General features: G+C 42.4%; 2 protein-coding genes across 2 annotated transcripts; one reads left to right on the top strand and one right to left on the bottom strand.

Moving 5' to 3' along the window:
* Window positions 1-1,324: 1,324 nt before the first annotated feature.
* LOC118789853 (ADP-ribosylation factor-like protein 3) lies at window positions 1,325-8,544 on the bottom strand. The gene is made up of 6 exons (XM_036546541.1): window positions 8,488-8,544; window positions 5,455-5,598; window positions 4,853-4,969; window positions 4,677-4,727; window positions 4,072-4,257; window positions 1,325-3,258 (listed from the first exon to the last, which is right to left on the bottom strand). Exons 1-6 carry the CDS (start codon window positions 8,488-8,490, stop codon window positions 3,211-3,213), a joined length of 549 nt encoding a protein of 182 aa, XP_036402434.1. The 5' UTR covers window positions 8,491-8,544; the 3' UTR covers window positions 1,325-3,210.
* A 3,581-nt stretch (window positions 8,545-12,125) lies between these two features.
* Window positions 12,126-25,036, top strand: LOC118789983 (sideroflexin-2-like). The gene is made up of 12 exons (XM_036546757.1): window positions 12,126-12,187; window positions 15,891-16,055; window positions 16,458-16,628; window positions 16,719-16,817; window positions 17,083-17,158; window positions 18,586-18,671; window positions 18,772-18,832; window positions 21,345-21,411; window positions 22,471-22,520; window positions 23,282-23,331; window positions 23,552-23,599; window positions 23,929-25,036. The coding sequence occupies exons 2-12, from the start codon at window positions 15,901-15,903 to the stop codon at window positions 24,026-24,028; spliced, it is 963 nt and encodes a 320-aa protein (XP_036402650.1). The 5' UTR covers window positions 12,126-12,187; window positions 15,891-15,900; the 3' UTR covers window positions 24,029-25,036.
* The last annotated feature ends 2,736 nt before the right edge of the window (window positions 25,037-27,772 follow it).

Raw genomic sequence — 27,772 nt, 5'->3', positions numbered from 1 at the left:
TTCTGCACATCCTGTTCAGTGATAAGCCATATGTTTGAAAGACAGTGTTAGAGAGCCTTGTGGACACATACATGTTGGAGCCTTGCACTCTTCACCACGTTACTACCAGAAAGTTCTATAAACACAAGGCCACAAAGAACCACAGCTGGCATTTACAGTGCTGCCACAGTCTCTGGGTGTCCTCACACCTTCCAGCACATTCCATTTCCCCCACTGGATATATCCTTACAAACTTAAAAGCCACCCACAACCTCATTTAACCCCGATACTCAGCAGGAAACAGAACCATGTTCTTCTTTAGAAGCACTTCCCAAGTTCTTCAGTGGTTCAGTCTCTTGGCTGACTCTTGGCTGAATCTCCAATTCTGATGAGAACGTTAAATGACCTTCAGCACATGCAGGGAAACAATCACACAGCCACACATCACAGCGAGACATCTATTAAAAGGCATTTCTTCAGCCCTGTACCTATTATCATGGTCATACATAAACTATGCTGATAAATAACACAGTACCTTTGTACAATGTAAAAAACCCACAAACACAGACAAAGTACATAACTGAAAATAAATCTGATGGGAACTTGGACCGGAGGGTGCAAAAATATAGTGTTGCCACATCTCTTAAAAATACACTTCAAAAACAGCAAGTTCTGTCTGACGTGTGTGTGTGTGTGTGTGTGTGTGTGTGTGTGTGTAAGTGGTTGCCATAGCGATGCTGGGCATGACAGCATCATGCTGTAAACGCTGCCCTTGAGAACAAGCACACCAATGCTGGCTACTGCTGCCATAGCCACCTGCCCACTCCTGCTGAAATGACCTGTGAATCGTTCCAATCTGCTCCCCAGCTCCCCAACCCACCTCTTGCACACTGATCTGGAGTCAGTGCTACTGAGGCCATCGCAAGGTGAGGGGACAGTTTTGAATGCAGAACAAGCACACCCTGCCTTAACACCACTGTAAGAAAATATCACCAGTTATCATCATTGGTTAAAACTGTAGAAAAGCAGTCTGGAGAACAGCACTCCAGTATCCTAATACAGCCCAGTCACATGTGACATGGTGGTAAGTATTTTTGATTTCAAAGTTATGAGATTACAACCTCCGAACAGAGACCTCGAATACTAGTATTTCACTCAGATTCATTGATTAACCACCTCTCCCCCCAACACACATAGACATGAACAACATTGCGATAACACTAGTCTCACAGAGCTTCTGTGCCAATCAGAGTAAACCACACCATAGTACCCACACCCACCTTCACTTTACAGTGTTTTTAATCCAACTTAATGACAGAAATGCATGCTGATTATTTATTGGAGGGAAAAGGGGTGGCAAGGGGGGGGCACAGATGGACACAAAAGCTCTTTTTGTTTGTTTTTGTTTTCTTGGTGAAAAGAGTGAACTTTTGCTGCTGATATACTCAAGGAAAAGACGCACGCAATTGATAATGCTGGCTGGCATTCACTGAGAGTGCTTTCAGCCTGGAGGCGTTTTGAGCAAGGACGTAGGAGCATTGGTGTTTAGCTGGCTCTTTATGGGAGGAGGAGAGATGGTACCGTTGGTATGCCAACAATGACATCACAGCTGACATTCTCTTTCCACAAGGGTAAACATAACTCAAAATGAAGAGGAACGCTAAAGTTGGGAGTAAGACATAGCCCATTTGTTGTAAAATTCACTTAGAACAATGGAATCAATATTTATTGTGTACCAACATAAAACGCTTGACCATTGTGCCCCAAAAACACAAGCTAAAGATTGCTAAGATAATGTTACACTGCAGCTGAAACAAATATCCCTGAAGGTTAGCTGATAAGAAGTAAACCAAATTACAATTACCCGAAGAAAAAGCATTAGGCTTTTTCTTGTTTTGTTTTTGTCCTTCTGTAGATTGCCTCTGGAGGACAAGGTGTTTTATTCAAGAACTTGTTTACCTCATCAAGGGCTGATTTAATTTCATCCACTTTCCAATACGGCTGCACACCTGTAGCAGTTGTATCTGGGCTTATTCAGTGGTCGCTGCAGAGAACCGAGGCTCTGGGTAATTTTGGTGGAAATCACCAGCGGCAAGGACGTGATCTTCTGTTGACCTCCTGTTAATCTGATGAGAAATGTGAGTCTGCACAGGGAATGTGAGCAGTAACAGTGCTGTATTTAAAAAAAACAAAAAAAAACACTGTTTTAACGCATTTGCTGCACTGCAGCTGTGAATACCCTCACGCCACTGTGCAGATCTACTTTAGTTGTGTACATGTGTTATTTTCATGGAGAGGTCCTGTTATTAATTAACCTTGCTGACCTTTGATATTAATGGGCACGGATCAGGAAATCTGCTAAAATAAAGGTCTGACCAAGTTTCAGAGATGATAGGTTCCTCTCTAGTAATGCTGATTTAAATGTCCCTTTATAAACTGGAATATATTTACATCAGATTTACACAAAAATGTGGTGTTGCAGAGTACCATACTGCACATCAGAAACTGTCAGAATAATCACTGCATCTATGATCTACATACACAGAGCTTAAAAACAGCAGGAAAAAAATGAAGCTACCAAGTAAGGGCTTTGAAAGGACAATCCTTCCTCAGTTTTGTGCTCTAAGGCCACTGGGAATGAGTCCTCCGATTGGGCCACATCATCACCACAGACATTGAGTGCTGAATAATCACAGGTGGTCTTTCTGATAGAGAGGAGCACGGATCCAGCTCCACCCACTGCCTCTCAGTCCCGCCCACTCTAACCAAGCTCCACCAACTCCTGTAATGTATAGAGACTTGGTGCTGCTGGTGACCCCACTCCCCCACATGCACTGACAGCATGCAATGCAGCACTCACCCTCTAACACAGCCACCTGCTTTAGCCAGCTAAAGCTGTTACCAGGGCCCCTGTCACTCACTCCAACCATGTGACCTGTTGCTGCCTGACGGGTGCAGAAAAAGAGGACACTGCTATTGGGGAAAGGACTGGAACCCTGGATGGGAGTGAACTGCAGAAGTCTGCAGCAACCCCTGCCTGGGACAATGAGGAGGGAGGAAGCGTGGATTTGTTAGGGGCAGTTGCTGGGCTCTCTGGGTCTGGGGCATGGTAATTGGTGGGCACACTCTGCCCCACCTGGTCCAGTTGGTTTGGCTTCCTTGTGCTCTTGTCATTTTCCTCGGCTGTACATTCGTTTGGGGGTGGACTTGGACGCTAAGCAGAGGGGAGCCTTATTTCCTCTTGCCATTGACATTTTGGCAGACCCAGTTCATGCCATCCTGAAACGAGAAGGCCCGCTGGTGACACTAAAGCAAAGAGAGTGTCTCGTCTTTTAATAAAACAAATTTAAAGAAATATATAACGGACACAGCTGTGAGAAATAACACCAAATCACTCAGCTTAAGACCTGTTCTAACACAGCACTGGCAGCGGTGTGGTGTGTGAAAGGAGCAGGGCTCATAACCCAAAGGTAGTCAGTTCAACCTCATGTTGGGGAACAGCTGCTGTACCCTCAGAGAAAGTTCGATAATAACTACAATGGAATGGAACGGAGTGGAATACAATGCAATGGAGTGGAGCAGAATGGAATGGAGTAGAACGCATGGAATGGAATGTAATGCTTCTTATATCATGGAGGCACAAGGCCCAGTGGACCTTCCAAGGGCGGCAGTGTAGCATAGTGGTTAAGGAGCAGGACTCGTAACCGAAAGGTTGCCGGTTCTATCCCCGCTGGGACACTGCTGCTGTACCCTTGGGCAAGGTACTTAACCCGCAGTTGCCTCAGTAAATATCCGGCTGTATAAATGGATAACATTGTAAAGAACTGTAACCTATGTAAGTCGCTTTGGATAAAAGCGTCTGCCAAATGAATAAATGTAAATGTAAATGTAAGTGCCTTGCAACAAGCAACTGACTGATCAACTAAGAGATCCAGGTTAGTTATTAATAACAGAGCTGGTGCTGAGATACACCGTGGATCTCAAGTTGTGTGCACTTTGTTCTGCACCCATTGTCATTTAGCTGTCATGCACACGAGGACAGCCGTGGTGCTTCAGCCCGTGGAAGTGATGGGGCAGGGCCAAAGCGCTCACCTGGACACCCTCCCCAGTGAGGGCGGAGCAGGACTGGATCTGCCAGATGCGGTCCCGGATGGTGTGTAGATTCAGGCCTTCCGAGATCTCAGAGGCCGGTGCAGCCGTCAGGAGGTCCTGCTTGTTGGCGAAGATCAGCACCGGGACCCCACTGAGCTTCTCCTCATCCAGCAGCTCGGCCAGCTCCTGCATGCATGTGCACGCACGCACGCACGCACGCACGCACGCACACACGCACAAGCACAGACATACACTTAAACATGTATCATCTTCGCAGTTTTAATATGTAGCGTGTACACTATAGCATGGATGCATGTAGTAAGAATGCATTTTGTCAATATACATACGTGTATGTAGTGCCTATCTGTACTGGTTTCTTATATATATTTGACATGTTTATGAGTGCATGTCTGCCAGTGTGTATGCAGGTAAATCACTGTGCCACATTCACAGGAAGTGAACACTGCTATTTTAAAACAAACGCGCAAAGTCCATGACCCACTGTGACCTATATATTCCTCACATGAGGGCTAGACACAAATCTACCTTTTTGGTCATGTACAGCGTGCTGATACTGCAAACACCTAATCGAAAAAGACCAATACCTGTCCTGTTTCTTCAAATCTCTTCCGGTCCGCGCTGTCAATAACGTAGATCTGAAAAAGAGAGAGCAAAAATGAGGCTTTTTAGAGGGCTGGCTGGTCAGTGCACAGCGGTCACCGCTGGGAGGGAACAGCTGTTGGGTGAGAGGTGCAGGCATGCGGGGCTCGGCGGTACTCACAAGGACATCTGTGTTCTCAAAGTAGTTCCTCCAGTATGGCCGGATCTTCCTCTGTCCTCCGATGTCCCAGACATTCAGTTTGAAGCCCTGAGACTGCACGCTCTTGATGTTGAAGCCCTGGAAATAACCAATGCACAGCTGTAATTATTAAACTATATAATGTGCATTGATTTCTCTGGTAGTCTTTACCTCAAATTCACTTCAAATGTAGCATGTAAATATGCTACCTGAGTAAGCTTAGTTATGGTAATATTAGTAATATTTACCATACTAAAGCAAATGGTGTGTACCTAACAAGTAAGTACACCAGACCTCTACATTACATTAACATATATTTAGTCATTTAACTTCTTATTCAGAGCAACTTACAAAAGTTCGTTCTATTGCGTTTTGTCATCTACAAAATGTAAATTTTCTTGGAAAAAACTAATAAAGACTATTTTAGAAATAAAAGGTTATGGATGCATGATATCACCAGTGGCTGATGACTAGGGATGTGCAAATGTGTGTATGTCTGTGTATTTGAAATGTGGTATTTGATGTGGCAGACAGCCAGCTTTTTGGACAGGGCTATGCACATGTGCATATGCGTGGGCACGTACCTGCGTTGGGGTGATGTGGCTGATGTCCTCAGAGGCTAGCTGCTTGAGGAGGGTGGTCTTGCCCCCATTGTCCAGCCCCAGCAGCAGAATGCGCACCTCCTGGTCTGGGGCACTCTTCAGCTTGCGCAAGATTGAGAGCAGACCCTGCAACGCAACAGCCAATCACAGCACTGCCCTGTCTCCCTGTGAGTTTAAACACGGTCACATCCTCCAATCACAGCACTGCCCTGTCTCCCTGTGAGTTTAAACATGGTCACATCCTCCAATCACTGCACAGCCCTGTCTCCCTGTGAGTTTACACATCATCACATCCATCAACCACAAAGACCAAACACCCTCTGTGTGGCTATGCTGACTGTTGTACACAGATGCTTTTCCCCTCTGTGTATTTTTTTTTTGTTTTTAAATTAAAGTTTTATAAGGTCTGATTTCTTAAATGAAGGAGTTTTTCATTTTAACTGTGAAATTGATAAAAACATTTTGTTTGCTTTGTTGCATGTGCTTTTTGTTTGTGCAAGCCTGCTCATGCAGATGCCAACATCCCATTGCATTTCCAGGGATTTCATTTGATATTGGACACTTTCTGGTAACCACTGAAAAACATACGACAGATCGCTGCTTATCAGTAAATATTATTAAACTGCAGTACAAGATTAAACCTATTCACGGCACACCAGAAACCAATGTTTTTATCCATTTATGGCTGCCTCTTGGCCACAGGCCACTGTTTTCAGATAATGTACTGAAATAAAAACTGCACCTATCAGAGGATCAGTGTCAGCTCTGGGCATGTCTCCCAGTTTCTAGGAAACCACAACAGCGGCTCAAAAGTGGACAGTATCCCACTTAGCTGACAACCACAGTAGCTTCGCTATTCAACATGTTTAACTGGGTCATAGATCTGACACTGACAGCAGGGCTAGGATGTCAGGATTTGCCCCCCCAACAGAATCATGAGGAAATCCTAAAAATCATATCTCATCTGACCAAGCATTTATGTCATATCTGTCTAAATACCTTTTTCCTGTTGTTCCAGAAGCATATGGCTGTGTTTAGAATTTTAACTAGGAATCAATAATTGAAATACGGTGAGAAATGACCATGTAAAAATGAGCTACTGTCTGTTGCTAGCTAGCTGACTGCTTATAATTGTCTGTCCTCAGCTGAACTTACTAGCTGGCTAAAAAAGCTATTATCCTTCAATACTTTGCATCAGTTTGGTGGGAGACAGAAAGTCTCAGAAAGTTACCCAAATCAATGATGCCAACAGACTGTTTTGTTGCGTTTCCCTGAGCTGCTTTGGCTATTGGCCCCTATGTCAAAAATTGAAAATCTGCCAGAACAGGTGAAAGCTGCAATCTTTGTGGTGTAGCCATGTACAATAAACCACATTGCCAAAGACACATGGCAGAAGCTCACACACCACTGGGAAATGCAAGACCATTCTCTCTTTCCACTAATGGGAGCAATAAGGACAATAAAAATATTCAAAACTCAGAAAAGTCTTAGACATGCCGCACTGACAGCTGGAACAGTCTGGGTCATTTTGATGCTGTTCAGTCAGTTGTGAGTTGGTTAGCTGTGTGGTATAATGTGCCGTATACTTTGTCGTGTGCTTTAATATACAGGTCATGCAAACTTAGTGAAACACTGTACCACTTCACAGCAAGCTAGACAACTAGCTAGCCATAAAAACACACAATTTGTGACAGCATATCTTCTAGTGAACTGGTTATCCAGTTTGATGGCTGATCATTTAACTTCAGAAAGCTAGCTATATTTTACCATTTTACAGAAAGTGAACAGACCTTAGGTCTGGCTGTAAAAAAACATGAATTGTATTTTTCTCACAATTCTTGAGACCAACAGCAGGCAGAGACAATCTTCCAATTCACATTTTAAGATACCTATCTAAATAATTTAATGTGAAGGCAGTTCTCCTGCCTTCACATGAAGCCAATACCTCATGCTGCAAACAAAATGTGCCATAACACCAGACTTCAATAAATTCCAAGTTTATTTTTTCACAAGCAAAGTGCAATGTATGTCTGTGTTTCACTTCTGAATAAATACCACTTCAACAAAAAGATACGACAGAATATATACTGGATTATATGACACATGTAAAAAAAATATTTATACTTCTTGCTCCATTTTGTAATTGCTGGCTAAGTAAAATCATTTCTTCCCCACCTGTTCGATGCTGTAAAATTGTTCTAAATGCTCCTAATGAGCCTTCACGCATGCAACCTGCCAAGTCTGCCTATTTATGAGAGGCCCAATCCTTTCTTAAAATGGTATCGCGGCATACCACATGCCTTTATTGCCATAACCCTTTAAGCGTCAGCCTATTTACTTTAATAATACTGTAGTAAGAAAACAATATAATGCCTATAAGAATGCAACAAACGTTTTACTGCATGTTTGAAAGCCATGCAATAAGGATATCTCAATAAAGGACTCGACATGTTTGTTGTGGCTGATCTGCATAAACAGTTTACAGAAGCCGGCAACCTTATTTTTCCAGCAGCCTCCTAAAAAATACGCATCATCCTCGACGGGCAAAAAGACATGGTGCTCTGTTAATAGCCTATGTATTCGGTGCGCAAATACAGATTAACAAGACAGCAAGAAAAGCAAAACGTTTCCCCTAAAGCCACATAATTGACAAGAAATACAATCTGTTGAACGCCGTTTTTCATGAAGCAATTCAGTCTTCAGTGAGCATCACCTAGTGCTCCTATTTTAGCGTACTCCTTAACGTTACTTTAGCTACCTATCTATATTAATCACAATTCACTCGCTGACGTTGCGGATAATTTTCAAAGACAGCTGCGGCAAATCGCTGGCTACAGATGGCCAGCAAGTAGAAGCCAAATCCAACTGGCTAGCAAATTAGCTTCTAATTATGTATCTTGATCTCAGACCACATAAGTTAGCTAATGTTGTCGCGCACAAATAACAATTCTAATTTGCAACGCTTGCCTTTAACTACAATTGAATTTTCATTTAATTACAACAAAATTAACTCACCATGATTTACTCCCGCTTGGTCCTCCAGACGCCACCAAGGGGTTACTGAGGGGCGGGAGACAGTGAGTGACGTTTCACACAGAAGAGATACGTAACTTGCTGAGCGTAGTCGGTCATGCTGCTAGACCCTGGGACGACCGTAGCGACATCACGTGACTAGTGAGAACTCGAACGGTACCCTAAATCAGGGCAAGTTTGGCACGCGTTCGTGTATGTTTTTAGTTACAGAGATGCAGCTGACATCAATACATATATAGCTAGCTACATCATATGGTCTGTCTGCAACAATCTAATGATAGGCTATTACATCAAATCGCACATCCCGAAATCGCATTTTATCCTTACTGCCAAGTTCCAACCCAATAGAGGGATAAACACCTGTAACGTTCAGAAGTATAGAATCGCTCACCATCTTCCAATTGCCTATGTTTAGACTTCGTGGTTCTCAGAGACTGGGCCTTTGTAACAGTAATAGTCATAACAGTCATAGACGACACGAACGCTTCACCCTTCCTCTATGTAGCGGGACGTGTATCCACGTATCCACATAATTGCATTACATGAGTAATATTCCTCCTAACAACAACAGTAATGTAGACCATTGCCTACGTATAGACAAAATCTTTGAGGATGTATTAACATTGTGTACTTTTATAGAATGAAGCATACTAACAAAAGTATGGACTCTTTGGTGAATATGACGAAGTATAGACGTTTGTTCTTCTAGCTAGCCAATATAACGAACGTGAACGAGGTCCGAACCATCGCGAACCCCTGTTCTCGTAGCACGATTAAACTCTGATCACCTATGTCGCTACCAGTTCAGCTAAAGGCCATTTAGGAGCAACCATGTCTCAGAGACTGAGGACATCGCTGGTCTGTCACCTCAGAGCGTTTACGCAGGATCCACATAAGATGCTGCTTTCAACTCTGCGACAGCAGGAGCTAAATGAAATGTCCACAAATTATTTTTAGTTTCTTTTGAGCTAACATAAGTATGATAGCATGATGCAAGTTGACAGTAGTCTCAGGGGTCATTGTTTGGCACATGTAAACATTATTTTAACTAGTGTTTCTAGATAATGTTTTAGGTAATTGTTAGATTCCACAGTTACTGTAGCATGATGTAGCTTTTAATTAATTGGTATGCACTTAATATGTTGTACTGTTATGCTTTATATTAGCACTATATTTGCTGATACACTACACCTATTTGCTCATATATGTACCTACGCTGTTGTTAATAATAACAACATCATCTTCGTGGTGCATATAAACGGGAGAGAAAGATGATTGATAGAAGACAGTTGACATAATCGACTGGCTCCACCTGTCAGCTTGCTAACGTGATGTCATTACAGTTGTCTCCCAATCGCTCCCTTGGTTTATACTTTTAAAACACATATTTCGATAACATAATTATATCAAAAGTTGTATTGCTGTAGTGTAGTTTAGTAGACGATTTTTTTTCACTTATTTTTATGCATATTTCGAGATCAAATATGCATATTCTGTCGTTAAATCCTATACTCTGAAATATGTATGATAGTAAACGCTTAATAAATAATGTTTATATTAAATAATCATCTAAAACCATATTGAAATAATTTATCTGTATAGTATATGCGGAAAGAATGAAGAAAAAAGTGAGCGCACAATAATTTCAAAGGTAATTATATCTTAAAAACTGTTGTCCGTTTCTGGTATTTTTTGAATTCATTGAATGGAAAGCGCCAGGTTTATTATTTCTAATAATCTTTAAACATCATAGGGGAGGGGATGCAAGCGTTCATTCCAAAGGCAGGATACAGTGTGTTGCGCTGGTTTTTAGGGTTGCCATATTGTCGCACTAGATATCCACTCAAGGTAGTCACAATTGACCACCTTTGCGTTGATTTAAATCTGTTTTATATGAACCTATGGCTCTGTGTGAAGACAAACGTAATGATCCCATCAGGAGAATCCCCAGTGGAGGTCTAGAGATGTAGTTCTGTCAGAAGAGCATATTTTGATTCAAACAGGAGAGATCAGACCATCTAAGAGGCACAAAGGTAATAATACTGTAAAGACAACAATGAAATCTACATAATATGATAGAATGGAGGCAAGTGTGTAGGAGAACCATGCTTGAGCCCAGCTCAACCCCCAAGCACACTGCACTGCATCTGTGGACCACATGGGTTTGGTTATTCTTCTTCTGTAGGTCTGGGTTGCACATCTTACCAGCAGATTTAGATAGATAAACCAAACCACAATTTGGAAGGAGGTGGGATCAGGATAAGATCCTAGCCCTGGACCTAACTGACTTTTTTTCTTTCAACCCTTGATTTCTATCTGTTTAGAAATCATCTTCTTCTATCTCTTTCTGTTGTGAACCTGATTTGATTTCCTCCTAATCTCATCCAATGTTCTTATATCACATTATCATTACATACATGTATCATTGTTATCTCTTAACAAGTAGTAATTACATAGACTATACATGCACACATCCAAAGCTTTAATCTATGGCCCAAGATTCCAATTTAATACCACCCCATAATCCCAACATCTCTTCTCTTTCTCTGAATCCTGGTTCAGAGTCACATGCGGCTCTCACATTACATTATTGGCATCTAGCAGACGCTCTTACCCAGTGACTTACATCAGTTACAAGGTTATCCATTTATACAGCTTGATATTTACGGAGGTTAAGTACCTTGCCCAAGGGTGCAACAACAGTGTCCAGCGGGGAATCAAACCAACAACCTTTTGGTCATGAGTCATGCTCCTTTACCACTATGCTACACTGCCGCCTCATGCACTTACTCAAGTATATTCCATGCAATTACTCAAGTGATTAATCAAAGGAATTCTGAGGAGGTGCTGATATCACTATTGGATAAGTCCTCCATAAGAGTAGGTTTAATATTTTGTGTTGCATTAGATATAATTAGCTACTGTCAATACGAAGTTATTTTTTCCTGTCATTGTCTTTATAAATAGCTCCTTGTGATCACGCAATGTACAAGGCAATACAATGAGGTTTTTACATTATTAAAAGGAATTAATGAAGCAAACTACAGACAGAGTCAAAATAATTTCATTTCTATCAGCAGATCATTATGTTTCATTACTGTTATTTTACAGCAGGACATTGGTGGAAAAAACAGTAAATTTCACACTGTTAATCACTGAGGTTTAAATGCATGAAATTGCTTACCAGGATCTGTAATGGAAGCAGAGACTATTAATCTTCAATACCAGATATCACTATGGTATATACACCCTGGTGGACTGTACACAGAACAATGAAAGTGAAATCCTAGTTGGGCTAACTGGCCTCTTCTCATGTTAAACTTGTCATATTCTTATGTAATGTCATATTATTTAAATTCTGAATTAATTAAATTATGAGCCATCCAAGAGTATATCAGTTTATTTTTTCAAATCCCCTTGTCGGTTGAACAGAGCACTACAAACATGCTTAAATTCACATTCACGGCCTTAGATATGCTCGTAAATGAAGGTTTTCCCGTGTTCTGGCAACCCTGTGGGTTCACTGACAAATTGATGCCTGCCGGAACAGCCCCTTATGCGTGATTGGAAGAAGAAGTGCCACGTGAGCCTTCCGCAATCCGCCAAACCAGAAAGGCTCAATTGCTGTTCGAACAATTTTTGTAGAACTTCTGCAACAGAGTGCACATCAAAACTGGCAAAGGTAATGTATGTTCTTTTTAAGTATTGCATACATAATTAATTCGATGGCAGTTGCTTAATAGAGTTGTTTTGAGTCTTAAAGGAATAAACGCTCCAGGCTGTTGGCCACATGGATGCAAAATGCATAACCTGTAGAGAAACGTGTACCATCTGCACGCTATTTTTGAAAATCAGAAAAATAGAATAATAGCATGTTCAAACATTTCTTGCATTGATAGTCAGCTTAGACTGGTAGTTGCATGCGTTTGCATAATTTAGCTGGCTAACTGTCGTCTTTCACATTTGCTTCTGAAATCGACAAGGGATGGGGCACAGTGTGATTAGCTTAGCTAGTTAGCTGTCGAGCATAATATCTGCTGTGGATCGGGGATTCCACCCATGTTTCATAGCTCATTGCACAAACAGTGACACGGACTTTATTTTTATTTAAAGTGCGTGGAAATGGCAACCACTAGGTTCTAGCAGTGTTATGGCTCGTGGGATTTTAAGCAGTTGTTAATTCAAAAACTCCTCATCGTGACCTACCAATGTAATTATATTTCATTCATTTTTGAGACCATGCGTACGTCAGTAGTTGTAGACAGCTGTTTTGTCCAGTATAGGATTTTTCGTTTGGATTGACAAGGAAATATCACCCCTACAGATGGTCCGCTCACTGCCATAGCCTCGCCCAAATTTACAAATCGTAAGGTGCTACTGTAAGATTACAAAATTACAGTTATTACACGTCATTTCCATGTCATAAACAACACTTTATTTTTTGCCTTAATTCAGAACATTCGTAATGAACATATTTGTCTGGTCAACTGAATGTCCTCGTATTTTTCAGTGGCCATGGAACACACCAGTGTTCACGAGCCGCCCACATGTGTACAAATATATCACATTGCACTGTGTATTGATGTCAGCCAAGGTCGCAAATGTCTGCAAAGTAGGCTCAGTCTTTCTCGTTTGTGCTTTGTTTAGCGAAGTAATTTATTTTAAGTTAAACTGTGAATTACATCTGTTGTTCCTTTTCAATGCTTCAGTCAACTGAACATAGGCTTGTTATTAATGACCAGCTGTTACCCACAATGCCTCGGTTTGCCTGAAGACTTGAGCTTGAAACAGGTTTTGCTTGCTGGAGTTGCAGGTAGAAGCTAAATGCACACTGTACATGAACTGTGCCTGAAATTTAGCATAGAAACTGTTGGTTCACTTTTTTTGGAATGAATGTTTACTTTTGGAAGACAGGAGTGTGCTTTTTGTTCATTGCTGCATTTACCAGTGATGACCACTACTTGTTAATACTTCAGATATAAAAACATGAACAAAGAAACTGATATTGATGTAATGCTCCCTGTCTTGTAAGGTTGCTATACCAAAGTTCATCCACGACAATCAGCGCAACCTAATAGCTGCAACTGTAAACTGTTTTGGGGAATGGTCCATAGGTTGGTCCATGTGCTACTGATGGATGTCTACCCTATTATAGTATAAGTGCAGCATATATCAAATAGAGCTGGTTGATAGTGTTGCACTGAGAGAAAAGTCTGTCACTAGTTTTCTAATTAAAGAAAAAACTCCTTGTCTACATGAGAGATCTTTTCATTACCTAGCAGAGAAAGCATCCATATTTGAGGGTTGAACAAGTGCAAAAAAGCAGGGTTAGAGTCAGAGTTTAACCTTTACAGAAGGAGCAGGCTACACAGTAACTAGTTTGCCCCAGTCCAGATCGCAAACATAGTGTTTGCTGTGTCTGTTTCAGAGCTGACAGGTTTCTGACTGCTGTTCCAGTTCGCATCAAGCTAATGGAAAAAAAAATCCTGTTAAGATTTAACCATGGGTGGCTAACACAAAAACCTGTACTGAGTTCATCACTGTTTGTTCTGTGGGTCCTCATCCCCTTTTAGCTTTTGAACTTCTGTCCAGGTGTGCTTTGGCTTGGCTAACCCACTTTGCGCTAACAGCGATTGGGAAAGATAAGTAAAGGTGGTTTGCCCACTGACATCAGCAACAGCACAATATCATTTGAATTTTGTGCACAGCACATAAAGTACACAGTTATGTGCTTAGGCCAGAAAGGGGAAAAGGTTTATTGTCACATAAATGTCCATTAGAGATGTTATTTATACTGCTAAATTTTGCTTGTATGGCAACTGTTGGCTGGTATGAATGTTTCCACTGAAATCTGTCTAGGTAATTAGTTCTGGTAATCAAAACAGTGAAACCTGGTCAAAGACTTGCAGAGCCAAAAGGTGATGGCCATTCAAAATTTGATGACAGTGTTGAATAAAACAAGCATTAATGTTTTCAGAGTATAAACAGTTGTTGAATTAGAGGAATCTAACATCCTTGGTGTCCATTGTTTTCTAAGAAACATCTTAAATTTAAGACATTATATTACATGAAAAAAGACATCACTATTTGTTTGATGGCTGTGGTAATAAGTGGCATCAAAAAAACATTTAAAACTTTAAGACCTTTTGAATGCCAGGAATTGTCAATTTTTATCTCTCTCATTAATCTGGAAGATCAACAATTCTGTGTCTTCAGAAACAGATTTGTGTTTTAAAACTGTGATCATCCGTCAAGAATGGATCTGAAACTCTGTCTGTCTGCATGAGGGGCGAAGGAATTTTAAACATCTGCTCTTAGATACGCAAGATGAGCACCTCTGTTGTTATCTATAACTAAACAGTAACTGATATTTTTATCTGTAGGAAAGGTCCCTAAACAAAAATGTGTCAATATGTGGATGAAGAAGATGAATGAATTCAGCTTGGGAATTTGGAGGGTGTGTACAGTTCACAAGAAGTCAGTGAAATATACACACCTAATGCAGTTCCTCAAAGAAATGTCATTTCTGTGCTAAAATAATACTCTTTCAAATTCAGGTTTAATTTTAAGATAAGTCTAAAGTTGAATTTAAAATTTTAATTTGTGCAACAGGAATGACTGATGTGTTGCTGCAAGTGTTTGTAAAGCAATAAAATGGATACTTGAATTAGGGTGGCACTCGTTCAGCAGTGGATGTTCAGCTTTATTGTTCGGTGCTTTTGCTTTGCTGCTCCAGGGGGCATGTATAGTTTTGGCTTTAGATTAAGTGTAGGTTGTAAGTCACCAGAAAATGAGATGTGGTCTCAAAGGTGGAGGAGGGAAGAACCTGATGAAAGTGAAGCTGCTGATGACGGAGCTGGAAGTGGAAACAATGGGCAATGTCTGTGACTGCAAGTTTGATTGGCTAGCATCTGTTTAGCTAGTTCAGAACTTGATTCAATTTCAACAGGGAAATTAAACTTTGGACGTCCATTGTCCATTATTGTTGACCTTGATGACAGTTGGCTTCTGATTTAAGGGGGCTTGTTTGGTAAGATGTGAAAAATTAGTTTGTATTAGATTTTGCTGAAATTTACTGAACCTGAATTATGAACAGAAGCTATGTAAGTCACTCTAGATAAAGACATCTCCTACATAAAGAGAGTATGTAATGTTTATGCAGCAGTTTGGTGTAGTAGTAAGGAGCAGTTAACTTAACAGATATCCTTATCTAGGGTGACTTACATAACATCTAATTAAATTCAGGTAAAGCAACTCACTCAAGAGTTCAACAGTGGCGACCCACCTGGGAATCAGAACAGTAACCTTTGGGTTAAACAGTGACCCTGAAGTCACTGTTTCAGGCTGAATCATAGATTCCACCTGGTGTCTCTTCCCTGGTTCAGGACAAGACAGATGGCAGTGAGCGGCTTCGATATCGATGCCCCACGCTGGGATCAGAGCACCTTTGTGGGGCGACTCAAGCACTTCTTCAATATCACTGACTGTCGCACAGCCCTGCTGCCCGATGCCAAATTGGACGAGGCCAAGGCACTAGTCGAGAGCTGCAGGTATGGCACCAAGTAACAACCAGCTCAGCGTGTTCCACTGCATTAACACAATCACTCATTTACAAACATACAAAGGTTTCATGCTGCTGATGGATAATTTCTACTGGTGTGATGATGTGCTGTGATGGCTTAGATATGCAGATGCAGTGGTTCTCGTAAACTGATTATTTGACTGGGCTGTTGGGTTCAATAGAGTCTGGCTGCAGGCTCATGTCCAACCAGTGGAGCCTGCAGCCAGACCCTTCTCGTTGGGTTTGTTGATTTTGCTTTGCTGGTGTGGTGATCTGTTGTACTGGTGTTGTGATAATCTAGTTGCACTGGTGTGATGGTTTAGTTGTGTGCGTTGTGATGTGTTGTACTGGTTCATTTTGATTCATTGTTGTGCTGTTGCGTCTCCCTCAGAGCTGGCAGCGTTCCCCCAGGAACCACAGTGGAACAGCTGCATTACGCTAAGAAGCTGTATGACTCTGCCTTCCACCCCGACACTGGCGAGCGCATGAACCTGATTGGCCGGATGTCCTTCCAGGTGCCAGGTGGGATGGCCATCACAGGCTTCATGCTGCAGTTCTACAGGTGAGCCAGTGGGGCGTTGTTAGTGCTGGAGGGCTGGTCGCCTAACGCTGTTGATGCCTGTGTGCATTGAGACATTCCTCTGACACACAGGACGGTGCCTGCCGTGGTGTTCTGGCAGTGGGTGAACCAGTCCTTCAATGCCTTGGTCAACTACACCAACCGCAACGCTGCCTCCCCCATCACACCTAAGTAAGTGTCTGCCTCCGCCCTCCTCCACGGGGAGTCTCTCTGCTGTCTTCTCTGGAATTACACTCTTGGAATTAATAGCTCATTAAATGTCTGGAAATGAACAAGTTGGGTAGCCGTAGGTTATTTCATTTGTTCATTGATAATCCACTGGGAATGTTCATTATGTCAGACTAATATATCCGTTGTACTTGCATGTTTTTTTGAAATGATAATTTCATTCTCAGAGTGTGTCTTGGATTGCACTGTGTCTCCTGTTCTGTCTCAGGCAGATCGGCGTGGCCTACGTGACAGCAACCAGCACAGCTTTAGCCACAGCTGTTGGGCTAAACCTGTACACCAAGGTACGATCTAGTTGTGGTCAATGACCATGGTCGCGTACGCTCAGTGACCACTTTATTAGGTAAACCTCTCTAATACTGGGTAGGACCCCCCCTTTGCCCCCAGAACAGCCTGAATTCTTTGTGGCATGGATTCAACAAGGTGCTGGAAACATTCCTTAGAGATTCTGCTCCATGCTGACATGATAGCATCACTCAGTTGCTGTAGATTTGTCAGCTGCACATTCACGCTGCAAATGTCCCATACCACCACATCCCAAAGGTGCTCTATTGGATTGAGATCTGGTGACTGTGGAGGCCATTGGAGTACACTGAATTCATTGTCATGTTCCTGGAACCAGTTTGAGATGACGTGTGCTTTGTGGCATGGCGCGTTATCCTGGTGGAAGTAGCCATTAGAAGATGGGGAGACCGTGTTCATAAAGGGATGTACACGGTCAGCAACAATACTCAGGTAGGCGGTGGCATTTAAACAATACTCAATTAAGCCTAATGTGTGCCAAGAAAATGTTCCCCACACCATAACACCACCACCTCCAGCCTAAACTGTTGACATAAGGCAGGATGCATCCATGGATTCATGTTGTTTATGCCAAATTCTGACCCTACCATCTGCACGTCGCAGCAGAAATTTAGATTCGTCAGACCAGGCAATGTTTTTCCAATCATCTACTGTCCAGTTTTGGTGAGCCTGTGCCCACTGTCGCCTCAGTCTCCTGTTCTTAGCTGACAGGGGTGGTACCCGGAGGGGTCTTCTGCTGCTGTAGCCCATCCACCTCAATGTTTGATGTGTTCTGTATTCAGAAATGCTTTTCTGCTGTTGTAACGTGTGGTTGTTTGGGTTACTGCCGCCTTCCTGTCAGCTTGGACCAGTCTGGCCATTCTCTTCTGACTTCTGGCATTAACAAGGTGTTTTTGCCCACAGAACTGTCACTGAATGTTTTTTGTTTACTCGCACCATTCCCTATATGCTCTAAAGACTGTTATACAGGAAAATCCCTGGAGATCAGCAGTTTCTGAGATACTCAAACCACCCCGTCTGGCACCAACAATCATCCCACGGTCAAAGTCACTTAAATCACATTTCCTACCCATTCTGATATTTGGTCTGAGCAGCAGCTGAACCTCTTGACTATGTCTTTGTGATTTTATGCATTGAGTTGCTGCCCAGATGATTGGCTGATTAGATATTTGCATCAACGAGCAAGTGTACAGATGTACCTAATAAAGTGGTCACTGACTGTATGTTTCAGGTGTGGTGCAGCACTGCCCCATAGGCCTTAAGTTTCAAGTGTGGTTGATCACTGCCTAATAGCCCTATAGCCCGTTCAGTATGATTGTGGTGGTGTACATTTCAGATGTGGTTGGTCCCTGCCCCATAGGTTGCTTGGTATGACCACGGTCGTGTCGCTCTGTGTTTGTGTTCTCAGAAAGCTCCTCCGCTGGTGGCTCGCTGGGTACCATTCGCAGCGGTCGCTGCTGCCAACTGCGTCAACATCCCCATGATGCGACAGCAGTGAGTGCCTCAGGCCATTTTTCAGGCGGGCAGTGGCAGGCTTCTCCGGCAAGAGCCTCTCTCTCTGATCCTGCCTCTCTCTCTTTCCGGCCTCTCTCAGGGAGATCCTCAATGGCATTGCCGTCACAGACGAGAACGGGAACAAGCTGGGCCACTCGCAGGTGAGTGTCCCGCGGGATGCGTCACACGCTGCAGATCGCCCCGCAGCCCAGCGGGCCAGGAAGCGCCTGCTAAACCCCCCTCGCTTTGTGTCAGGTCCACATATTGCATGTGAACATTTCATGATCAGCTTTCAAAGCTGAAAGTTTATGCTCCCTTTAAGAACTAGATCAAAGTGTTATTCCACTCCCTGTTTCATTTCCAATATTAAAAACATAAAAGAATATGGGAACATACACACATCCATAGATTTACACAGGTTCAGGGTAATAAATGTCACGTGCAACTGAAATGAGTCTACCCACACTCGGATGGAGTGCTCCCAAGCATAGATGGATTACCACATGGGCAAAGTGGGCACGTGCCCAGGGCCCTGTGAGTGGCTCGTGTGAGTCCTGCGTAAAGCCTGTGGGGTAGCAGGTAGCCAAGCGGTTGCAGCGGTTACATCACTCCCTGAGACCTGGTCAACTAGTGTTGTTGCTGACGAGCTTGGGGAAATTTCCATTTAGTTCAACTGGCAACAACATTGGCTGTAAGGGGTTCGCAGTGAGTAGTGGGAACCCAGGCTCGAAACTCGCTCGCTCGCTGGCCTATGTAACATAAAACACACAAAGCAGTCTACACCCATTACATAAAGTATTTTTGTTTTTAAAATATTGGAGCAAACGTGATTTTGAAAATGTAGTATGATTATGAAATTGTTTGAATGTTTTGTAAATTAGCCGATTAAATCACATAATGACGTAATGACGTATGCTATAGGTCAAATGTCAATTTCACAGGCAACATGGAGAAACGCGTGCTTAGTGGGTCAGCAAAGTGTAAAGAAAAAGAAAAGAAGCTAAAGATGCCGCTTTGTCGTCCGGGAGTTGGACTTTGACGGCTTGATCAATGACTTCTCTTCAAAGAAGGTGCTATTGTGCGACCAAAACTCAACGTGCTTGGGGAGGGCACACGCAGTGCGCGTGTACTATTTGCTTGTGTAGGTAGGGGCCTGTGGTCACGATAATCCGTCCATGCTCCCAAGTGCAAACTTTTATTAAATGGTGAAACAGAACAAGATTTTGACTGTGGAGGCCTTGCTTGTAGAGGTTTCTTGGTGGAAAAAAAGCTTTCACTTGGGAGCATTGTTGGGATATGTAACATGTTGTGGTTGGGCATTTGGCAGACCAGCTTTATCCCAGGAAGTTGAGGAAAGGTGTTGCTTGAACCCACAGTTTCATATGCAAACAACACCTTCCTGAGATGGCAGCGGGACTGTCTGCTCTCCACAGGACAATAGCTCAGATGGGTACTCAGAATGGTGGTTAACATCAATGCCAATTGAATGTTAACCCTGTAGGGACAATCTTTTGCTTGACCATTTGCCAGGCCAGTCTAACCATAGGAAGTTAAGGGAAGGTGTTGCTTCAGCCCACCTTACAGAATGTAAATGATTCCTTCCTGGGGGGGACTGCGGGAATGATCAGCCCCCACAGGTCACCAGCCAGGAAGGCACCAGCCAGGAAAGTGTTGCTTCAGCCCACCTTACAGAATCCACTGGTTCCTTTACTGTATTAAAGAACCTATTTGTGAAACAGTGAAACAAAGTCTGAAGCCTGCATTCATTTTCATACTCAGAAAGTACAACAACTGTTTTATTTCAGCAATATTAATACACACCAAAAATTCCTTGTGCTTTATCACACATGCCATGTCTAAGGCATTGAAATGTTAGGCCAGAGGAATTATTATTATGTATTAATGTTGGAAATTTGAATTTAAATTGACTTTGTTCTGCAGAGGGGTGGGTAGGTCAGCCTGGATTTCCTCATCTCACCCCTCTCAGGCACCCCTTTCATTCATGAGGTACATGTGAGGACCTCAGATGATGTCAGTTGGTACTTACTTCAATTTGGTGCATTGTAGGATTTGTAGTGTGTAAAATAGTCACTGGTGTGAGTGTGCCAGAGGATTGCATCTGTCTCATTGAGCCTTGTGTACAATTGGCAATTGGAAAAAATGGGGTTGCATTACCAGGGAAGAAGCATGAAAAATCAGCATGCTAATACACAATACACAATAAGTGGATTTTATATAACCATTACAGGGCAACAGCTTTTTCAAATTTCATGTCATTGCTTGAACTCCAGGACTCCAGAACATCCCATGAACACTAGACAGCAGCCATCACCAAACTGAGTGTCCTACACTATTGCAGGGCTATTTGCCTCCCTCATTCATCTGGTTTATAAAATATTTCTCATCATCCTCTTCCTTGTGCTCCTCCCACCCAGAACAGAACAAAAATGTCTTGTGCTTTCTGTCTAGCTCTCTCTGCCTGATTCCCTCTCTGATTTTTTCATTGGCAGGATAAGTATACACAATATACTTAAACAACAAATAACAAATATATGAATGAAATCCTAAATTATGCATTAAAATAACTGTGGTCCATAACTGAAATGAGTCTTTATGTCCTCTCTGTCACTCAGTAATAATCTCTCTATCTTGCCCTCTCCCTCTCTGTTACAGAAAGCTGCCATCAAAGGCATCACACAGGTGGTCATCTCCCGTGTAACCATGGCAGCCCCTGGCATGAGTAAGTGTTGGGAGAGGAGTTGCTCAGCACTAGAGCAGAGCAGTCCCACAATTCACTGCAGGAGAGTGAATGTTGATTGGAGGATAGATGAGCTGCTTAGTGAGGAGCGGCGTGAGGGCAGGACTCTGGCCAGTATAACCCGAGCTACCCCAGAGTGCTCCTAGTCGTTGTTGGCTAAAGATGCAGGCCAGACTCGAACATGGCACGTATCAGGTTGTAGGGCTCAGCCTGCACAGAGTCTTTAAGCACTTCTGATCCTGAGTGGCTCAGTCGATAAAGTTTTACCCAGTAACATTCAGCTAGGATCAAGGTCAAAGCTCATACTGAAACCAAAAAGTGTAGCTAGATGCTATTGCTAGAGAATAACAATGGATTACATTTAGGTGGAACCTTTCAAGGATCTCAAAGTGCTCTACTGTGGCTTTACATTAACCACCTCCAATGCACCAAAACACTCACCACACATTAACTGAGGTGGGAGGGGATTTTTCAGACAATTTTAGCCAACCTGTGGGATTATTAGATGGCCAGAATGAAAGACCCTGATTGGGGATTTAGCCAGGACACAGGGGAGCCTCATGCTCTTTGCAGTATGTATCAGGGGCTCTTTAATAACCATAGAGTCAGGATCTCGCTTTAATGTCTTATCCAAAAGATGGTGTTTCCTACAGCACAGTTCCTGTCACTGCCCTGGGGCATTGGTCTCCCGTTAGGCCCTAAGGGAAGACTGCCCTGTACTGGCTCACTAGCACCACTGTCAGTAGTAATCTGGTTTTCCCTGGTGGTCTCCCATCTAAGCAGTTACCAAGCCCAGCCCTGTTTGGCTTCAGCTGGCAGGCAGGAAACAGCTGCAGGGTGGTCTGGTAATAGTTGCTAATGCACACCAGATCCCTGCACATTGCTGTAAGTGTCAGAGAATATTTTGCAGGGATTGCGACTGGGAGAGGTTCTGTTGGTCATTAATATTGGTGTCTCTCTTATCTGCGAAATGAATGGGCTGTTCTGCACGCTCCCTCCCAGGGAAATTGTGTCATTTTTCCTCCTCTGCTCTCGTTTCAGTCATCCTACCCATAATCATGCAGAGATTGGAGAAGTACAAGTTTATGCAGGTAAGTGTGGAGCCCAGGACATTTAACCAGTAGCAGTTTTCTAAAAGCTTTTTGTCCCCATAACAGTGGTTGGAAAGAATCACACCGACCTGAAAGAGTTAACTTGACCCAGTAAGAGAGTCTGATATGGAACTGATTGCTCAGACACCCCCCCTTTCTCCATGTAGTCTTTCTGGCTTTTTAGGGGTTAACATGGCTTAGTAAGAGAGCCTGTTATCAAACCAATAAGTTAGGCCCCTGCTCCTCCCTGTCCTCTTTCTGATTGTGTGCAGCAGAGGCAATAGGGGTGTGTTCCTATCAAAAACGACTGAAGCGGTTAGCATTCCTTAACATTAGCATCTCAGAGCTAACTCACTAACTTAGCCCAACAGCAAGATCTTTCTGTGTATAATCATACACAACATGAGAAACACACTGGCTTAAAGGGAACCCTGGCCTCTTCTCGAACAGAGTGGCAGCAGTTTGCCTTACACTTATTATTAAAACTCTTAACAGTAGCCTGAAATTAATATTTATACTTCAGTTAAGCATTAGGAAGTGAACTGTAATGAGTGTTTAGAAGCACATAAACAAGCACAGACCATGAAAATGGCTCTTATGGGGGTAATTAAAATGTTAAGGATGCCCAAACCAAATGCAAATCCTGGTTGTTTTTACCCTCATAGCAGGTACCCTGTAGTATTGTGATTACATTAGTCAGTGTAGAGTTATCACCATTCTCATTCCTCCTATGTATCAGAAATGTGTTCTCTTTTCAACAGAGGATCACGTTTCTCCATGGACCATTACAAGTGATGATGGTGGGAGTGTTGTAAGTAAAGGGTGTCCTGTCGTTGTTTCTGTGTAGGGAACTGTAGAGGGACTGATATCATGTGGGGGGAAATGTTATCTACAGCCTGGTAACATTATATCTCTCTGTGTGCACTGTGTGAATGGGTAACCTTGCCTGTAGCTGAAGGATAAAGATTTCCTACCTTGTCCTGCTCTGCCCTTTCAGACTGCAGAGTTGTAAAGTGAATCTTGTCTTGCAGCCTCATCTTCATGGTGCCTGCTGCCTGCTCACTTTTTCCTCAGAACTGGTAAGAGTCCACACCTGCTTTCAATATGGGTTTAAGTTTTGTCGTTTGGCTGGCAGTCTTATCCAGAGAGACTTGAAAACAGTAGGTGAAAAATGTATGTAATAATGGACTAATTCTAAATAATGTGTAATTTGAAATACATCACACAGCTGACGACGGAAAATACTCCTGCCCCTTACACAGTGTCGAGAACACTATCACATACATACAAAAGTGTGTTTGATATGTAAGAGCAGCACCAGACAAGGCTACACAAATAAAGAAGAGTGATGTTGTTATGTAGTGCTTTTCTTCAGTGTGTAACAGTGTTCCTCTGTTTAAATGGTCAGCTCCATGGCCGTATCCAAGCTGGAGCCAGAGCTGAGAGACTCCATTGTGTCTCAGTACGGGGAAAGCGTCCGTTACGTGTACTTCAACAAGGGCCTGTGAAACTGCGCCACCTGGTTCCAAGGCAAGCCCGAAATAACGGAAACGCCACCATCAACCGATGGGGGGAGTGAGGGGGAGACCAAAGACCCAGCAACCATGTTTACCTTCTCAGGATTCATATTCACGTACCCCCCAGGAGAATCGAGCTGACAGAGAGTAGTTTTAAATGTTTTAGTTGTGTTCGCCAACGAATGTGTGTCAGGACCTCAGAGTGTTTCATAGATCGAATCGGACAGCCTACCGCAGCATGTGGATCAGTCTGCATGGCACAGGCCCTGAACCTTCTCATTCCCAGTCGTCTGAATATATCTGCTTGCCCTGAAAGGTTAACGTGCATAATCTGGAACAGTGGTTCTTTAGCTATGGATCAGGATCCAAAATGGGTCCCAGTGAAGTTTGGACTGGGTCATAGAAAGAAGAAATGAGCTTGGAAGAAATTAAAATGAGTGAGGTTTATACCTTCACCACTGTGTAAGAGCAGAATATATTTTTGCCTCTCCAAAAGAGAAATTTGTTTAACAGTGAAAGATTTATTAGTATTATTGCATATATAGTACTGTCATATTGAAGATGCATATAGACTAACTTAACTGTAAATGAATATAAACTGTCATTACAATTACTGCATTCAGGAGAGACCCGCTTGGTTTGGGCAGCTGAGAGTAATCTTTAAATACTGATATTCAGATATCCCAAAAAGAATATTTTTTTCTACATGTTATTTCTCACCTGTTAAATATGCTTTTGCATCACTGTGATTGAAAGAGAGGTCATTGCATTTTTAATTGAGTTCTAGAGACAACTAACACAACTTGAAGCATCTTGTGTCTACCACAGAGAGCAACATTGTACAATTTGTCATGGCAACCACTGTGGCCTATGGGTTAAGAGAATATTCTGTGACTTCTACAGTAGCTGGATCAGTACAGTTTGACCAACTTACCTCCAAATCACCTGCCTTAAAAATAAAGCTTTTGAGGGTTTTTTTGTGCCTTTAAGAAGATGTGACACTGCTTGCAAAGAGGCATTCCTTTGAGGGGAGTTTGGGGGACTGCATTATTTTTTATGAGTAGTTTATGAGTATGGACCAAAGCCAGGTAAGTTAGCAGCATTACAGGAGACCTCAATGGGTATGTGACTCTTGAAATGGACGTCATCCAATACCACTCTGCTGGCTGTAAAATTTGTAAAGGTACAGACAATATGAAACTGAACATAATAAAGTTTTGGAAATAACAGAAGTGATTTATTTATACTTTCAATTAGGGCTGAGCGATATGGACCAAAAATCATATCTAGGTATTTCTAGGCTGAATGGAGATACACAATATATATCTTGGTATTTTATATATAATATTTTATTTATTCGTTATGTTTTCATTAGCGTTATTAAACTTCTCATAGTTTTCAGTTAGCATTTGCTATATTTTTTCTCATAGTTTTCAGTTAGCATTTGCTATATTTTTTAACATTAAATTAAATTTAACCATTTCCTCAAAGATAAAATTAGCTAAAATTTTTCCAATCTAGTGTTCTAATCGCACAGGTTTTAGCGTATGTGCTAAACAGCTAATCACACCAGTGTGACCGTAGTTCAATAAATACAGTGCTGTGCAAAAGTATTTGCCCCCTGACCAATTTCTGACATTTCTTGCACGTTTGTCACGCTCATCCATTTCAGATCAAGCAAACCTGAATATTATACAAAGATAAACACAAGTAAACACAAAATGCAGTTTTCAGTGCCAATGTCATTTATTAAGGGAAAAAAAAAACATCTGAACCTACATAGGCCCATGTGAATAAGTAATTGCCCCCCTAAACCTAATAGCTGGTTGAACCGCCTTTTGCAGCAATAACTGCAGTCAAGCGTTTGCGATAAGAGGTGATGAGTCTTTCACATCGCTGTGATGGGATTTTGGCCCACTCTTCTGTGCAAAATTGTTTAAGATCAACCAGATTGGATGGTTTTCGGGCATGAACAGCCTTTTTAAGGTCATGCCACAGCATCTCAATAGGGTTCAGGTCGGGACTTTGACTAGGCCACTCCAAAACCCTCATTTTGTTCTTTTTTAGCCATTCAGAAGTGGACTTGCTGGTGTGCTTCGGATCGTTGTCTTGCTGCAGAACCCAGGTGCGCTTTAGCTTGAGGTCTCGAACTGATGGCCGAACATTCTTTGCCAGGATTTCTTGGTAGTGAGCAGAATTCATGGTTCCATCGATAATGGCAAGTCGCCCAGGTCCTGAAGCAGCAAAGCAAGCCCAGATCATCACACTTCCACCACCATATTTCACTGTTGGCACAAAGTTCTTTTTATCAAATGCAGTGTTCTTTTTGCGCCAGATGTAACGGGATGCATTTCTCCCAAAAAGTTCAACTTTAGTTTCATCAGTCCAGAGGACATTTTCCCAAAAGCTTTGGGGATGATCAAGATGCTTCTTGGCAAAAGTGAGTCGGGCCTTGATATTCTTTTTGGTCAACAGTGGCTTTCGCCTCGGAACTCTTCCATGGATGCCATTTTTGCCTAGTGTCTTTCTGATGGTGGAGTCATGAGCATTGACATTAACTGTGGCAAGTGAGTCTTGCAGTTGTTTAGACGTGGTTCTTGGATCCTTTTGGACTTCTGCAGCTAGTCTGCGCCATGCTCTTGGAGTAATTTTGCTAGGTCGGCCACTCCTGGGAAGGGTCACCACTGTGCCATGCCTTCTCCATTTATGGATAATGGCTCTGACAGTGCTCCACTGGAGTCCCAAACATTTACCAATGGCTTTGTATCCTTTCCCAGACCGAGACATCTCTATAATCTTCTTTCTTGTTTGCTCTTGAAGCTCACTGGAACGTGGCATGATGATGTGTGTTCAGTATGGCCTACCTCACCTTGTCAGACAGGTTTTATGTTAGTGGTCTCCTGATTGGAAATGTCTGGCAGCAATCAGGCCTGGGTGTGGCCATGAAATTGAACTCAGCATTCCCCAATAATAGGATTTATCACAATTACCTCACCTTTTAACAAGGGGGCAATTACTTTTTCACAGAGGATCATGTAGGTTTGGATAGGACTTTTCACTTAACAAATAAAATCACAACAGGACAACTGCATTTTTTTAATACTTGGGTTATCTTTGTGTAATGTTTGAATTTGTTTGATGATCTGAGAAGGTTAAGTGGGACAAAGGTGCAAAAAGGTAAAAAATCAGTAAGGGGGCAAAAACTTTTGCACAGCACTGTACATGATGTTTCCAAAGGCAATGAGTAATCGTGTTAAATAATCGTGATCTCAGTATTGACCCAAATATGACACGCAGACGCATAGGGAGAGTGGGGGCGCACAGCTTTACGGAAGAAACGGGTTATGAAACGCAACATCAAACTATATCGATATAAACAGTATTGTTTCATCCTATATCTCGTTTGAAAATATATCTATATACTTAAAAAGTTGATATACCGCCCAGCCCTACTTTCAATACAAATATACAAAAGAACTGGTAGCAGCAGTGTCCAGCTGTGGCACTCTGAAGAGTACCTGAAGTCCCCCTCAAACCACAACCAAATGGTTCAAAACTGCTCCTTCACAACAGGATCCCCTCTACACTCCTGCTACAGTATAAAATATACATTTCTGGTGACAGAGAATTGGCCAATACAAACACAAGGGTATTTAAGGACACAGCAAAGCAAAGATGATGCGGACACTCGGGCCTTGATTCAATCAAACCACAATACACCTTGTGCTCAGATTA

This window comes from Megalops cyprinoides, chromosome 15, assembly GCF_013368585.1.
Source record: "Megalops cyprinoides isolate fMegCyp1 chromosome 15, fMegCyp1.pri, whole genome shotgun sequence".
Lineage (NCBI taxonomy): Eukaryota > Metazoa > Chordata > Actinopteri > Elopiformes > Megalopidae > Megalops > Megalops cyprinoides.
This window is presented reverse-complemented; position numbering and strand designations above follow the sequence as displayed.

Bases quoted from the DNA above. Each gene is read 5' to 3' on its own strand.
- LOC118789853 (XM_036546541.1), bottom strand. The intron at 4,970-5,454 runs GTACGTGCCCAC...GGTTATTTCCAG, and splicing joins GCCACATCACCCCAACGCAG to GGCTTCAACATCAAGAGCGT. The intron at 4,258-4,676 runs GTATTGGTCTTT...ACATGCATGCAG, and splicing joins GATTTGAAGAAACAGGACAG to GAGCTGGCCGAGCTGCTGGA.
- LOC118789983 (XM_036546757.1), top strand. From the start codon at position 15,901: ATGGCAGTGAGCGGCTTCGATATCGATGCCCCACGCTGGGATCAGAGC. The intron at 17,159-18,585 runs GTACGATCTAGT...TTGTGTTCTCAG, and splicing joins GGCTAAACCTGTACACCAAG to AAAGCTCCTCCGCTGGTGGC. The intron at 18,833-21,344 runs GTGAGTGTCCCG...TCTCTGTTACAG, and splicing joins ACAAGCTGGGCCACTCGCAG to AAAGCTGCCATCAAAGGCAT.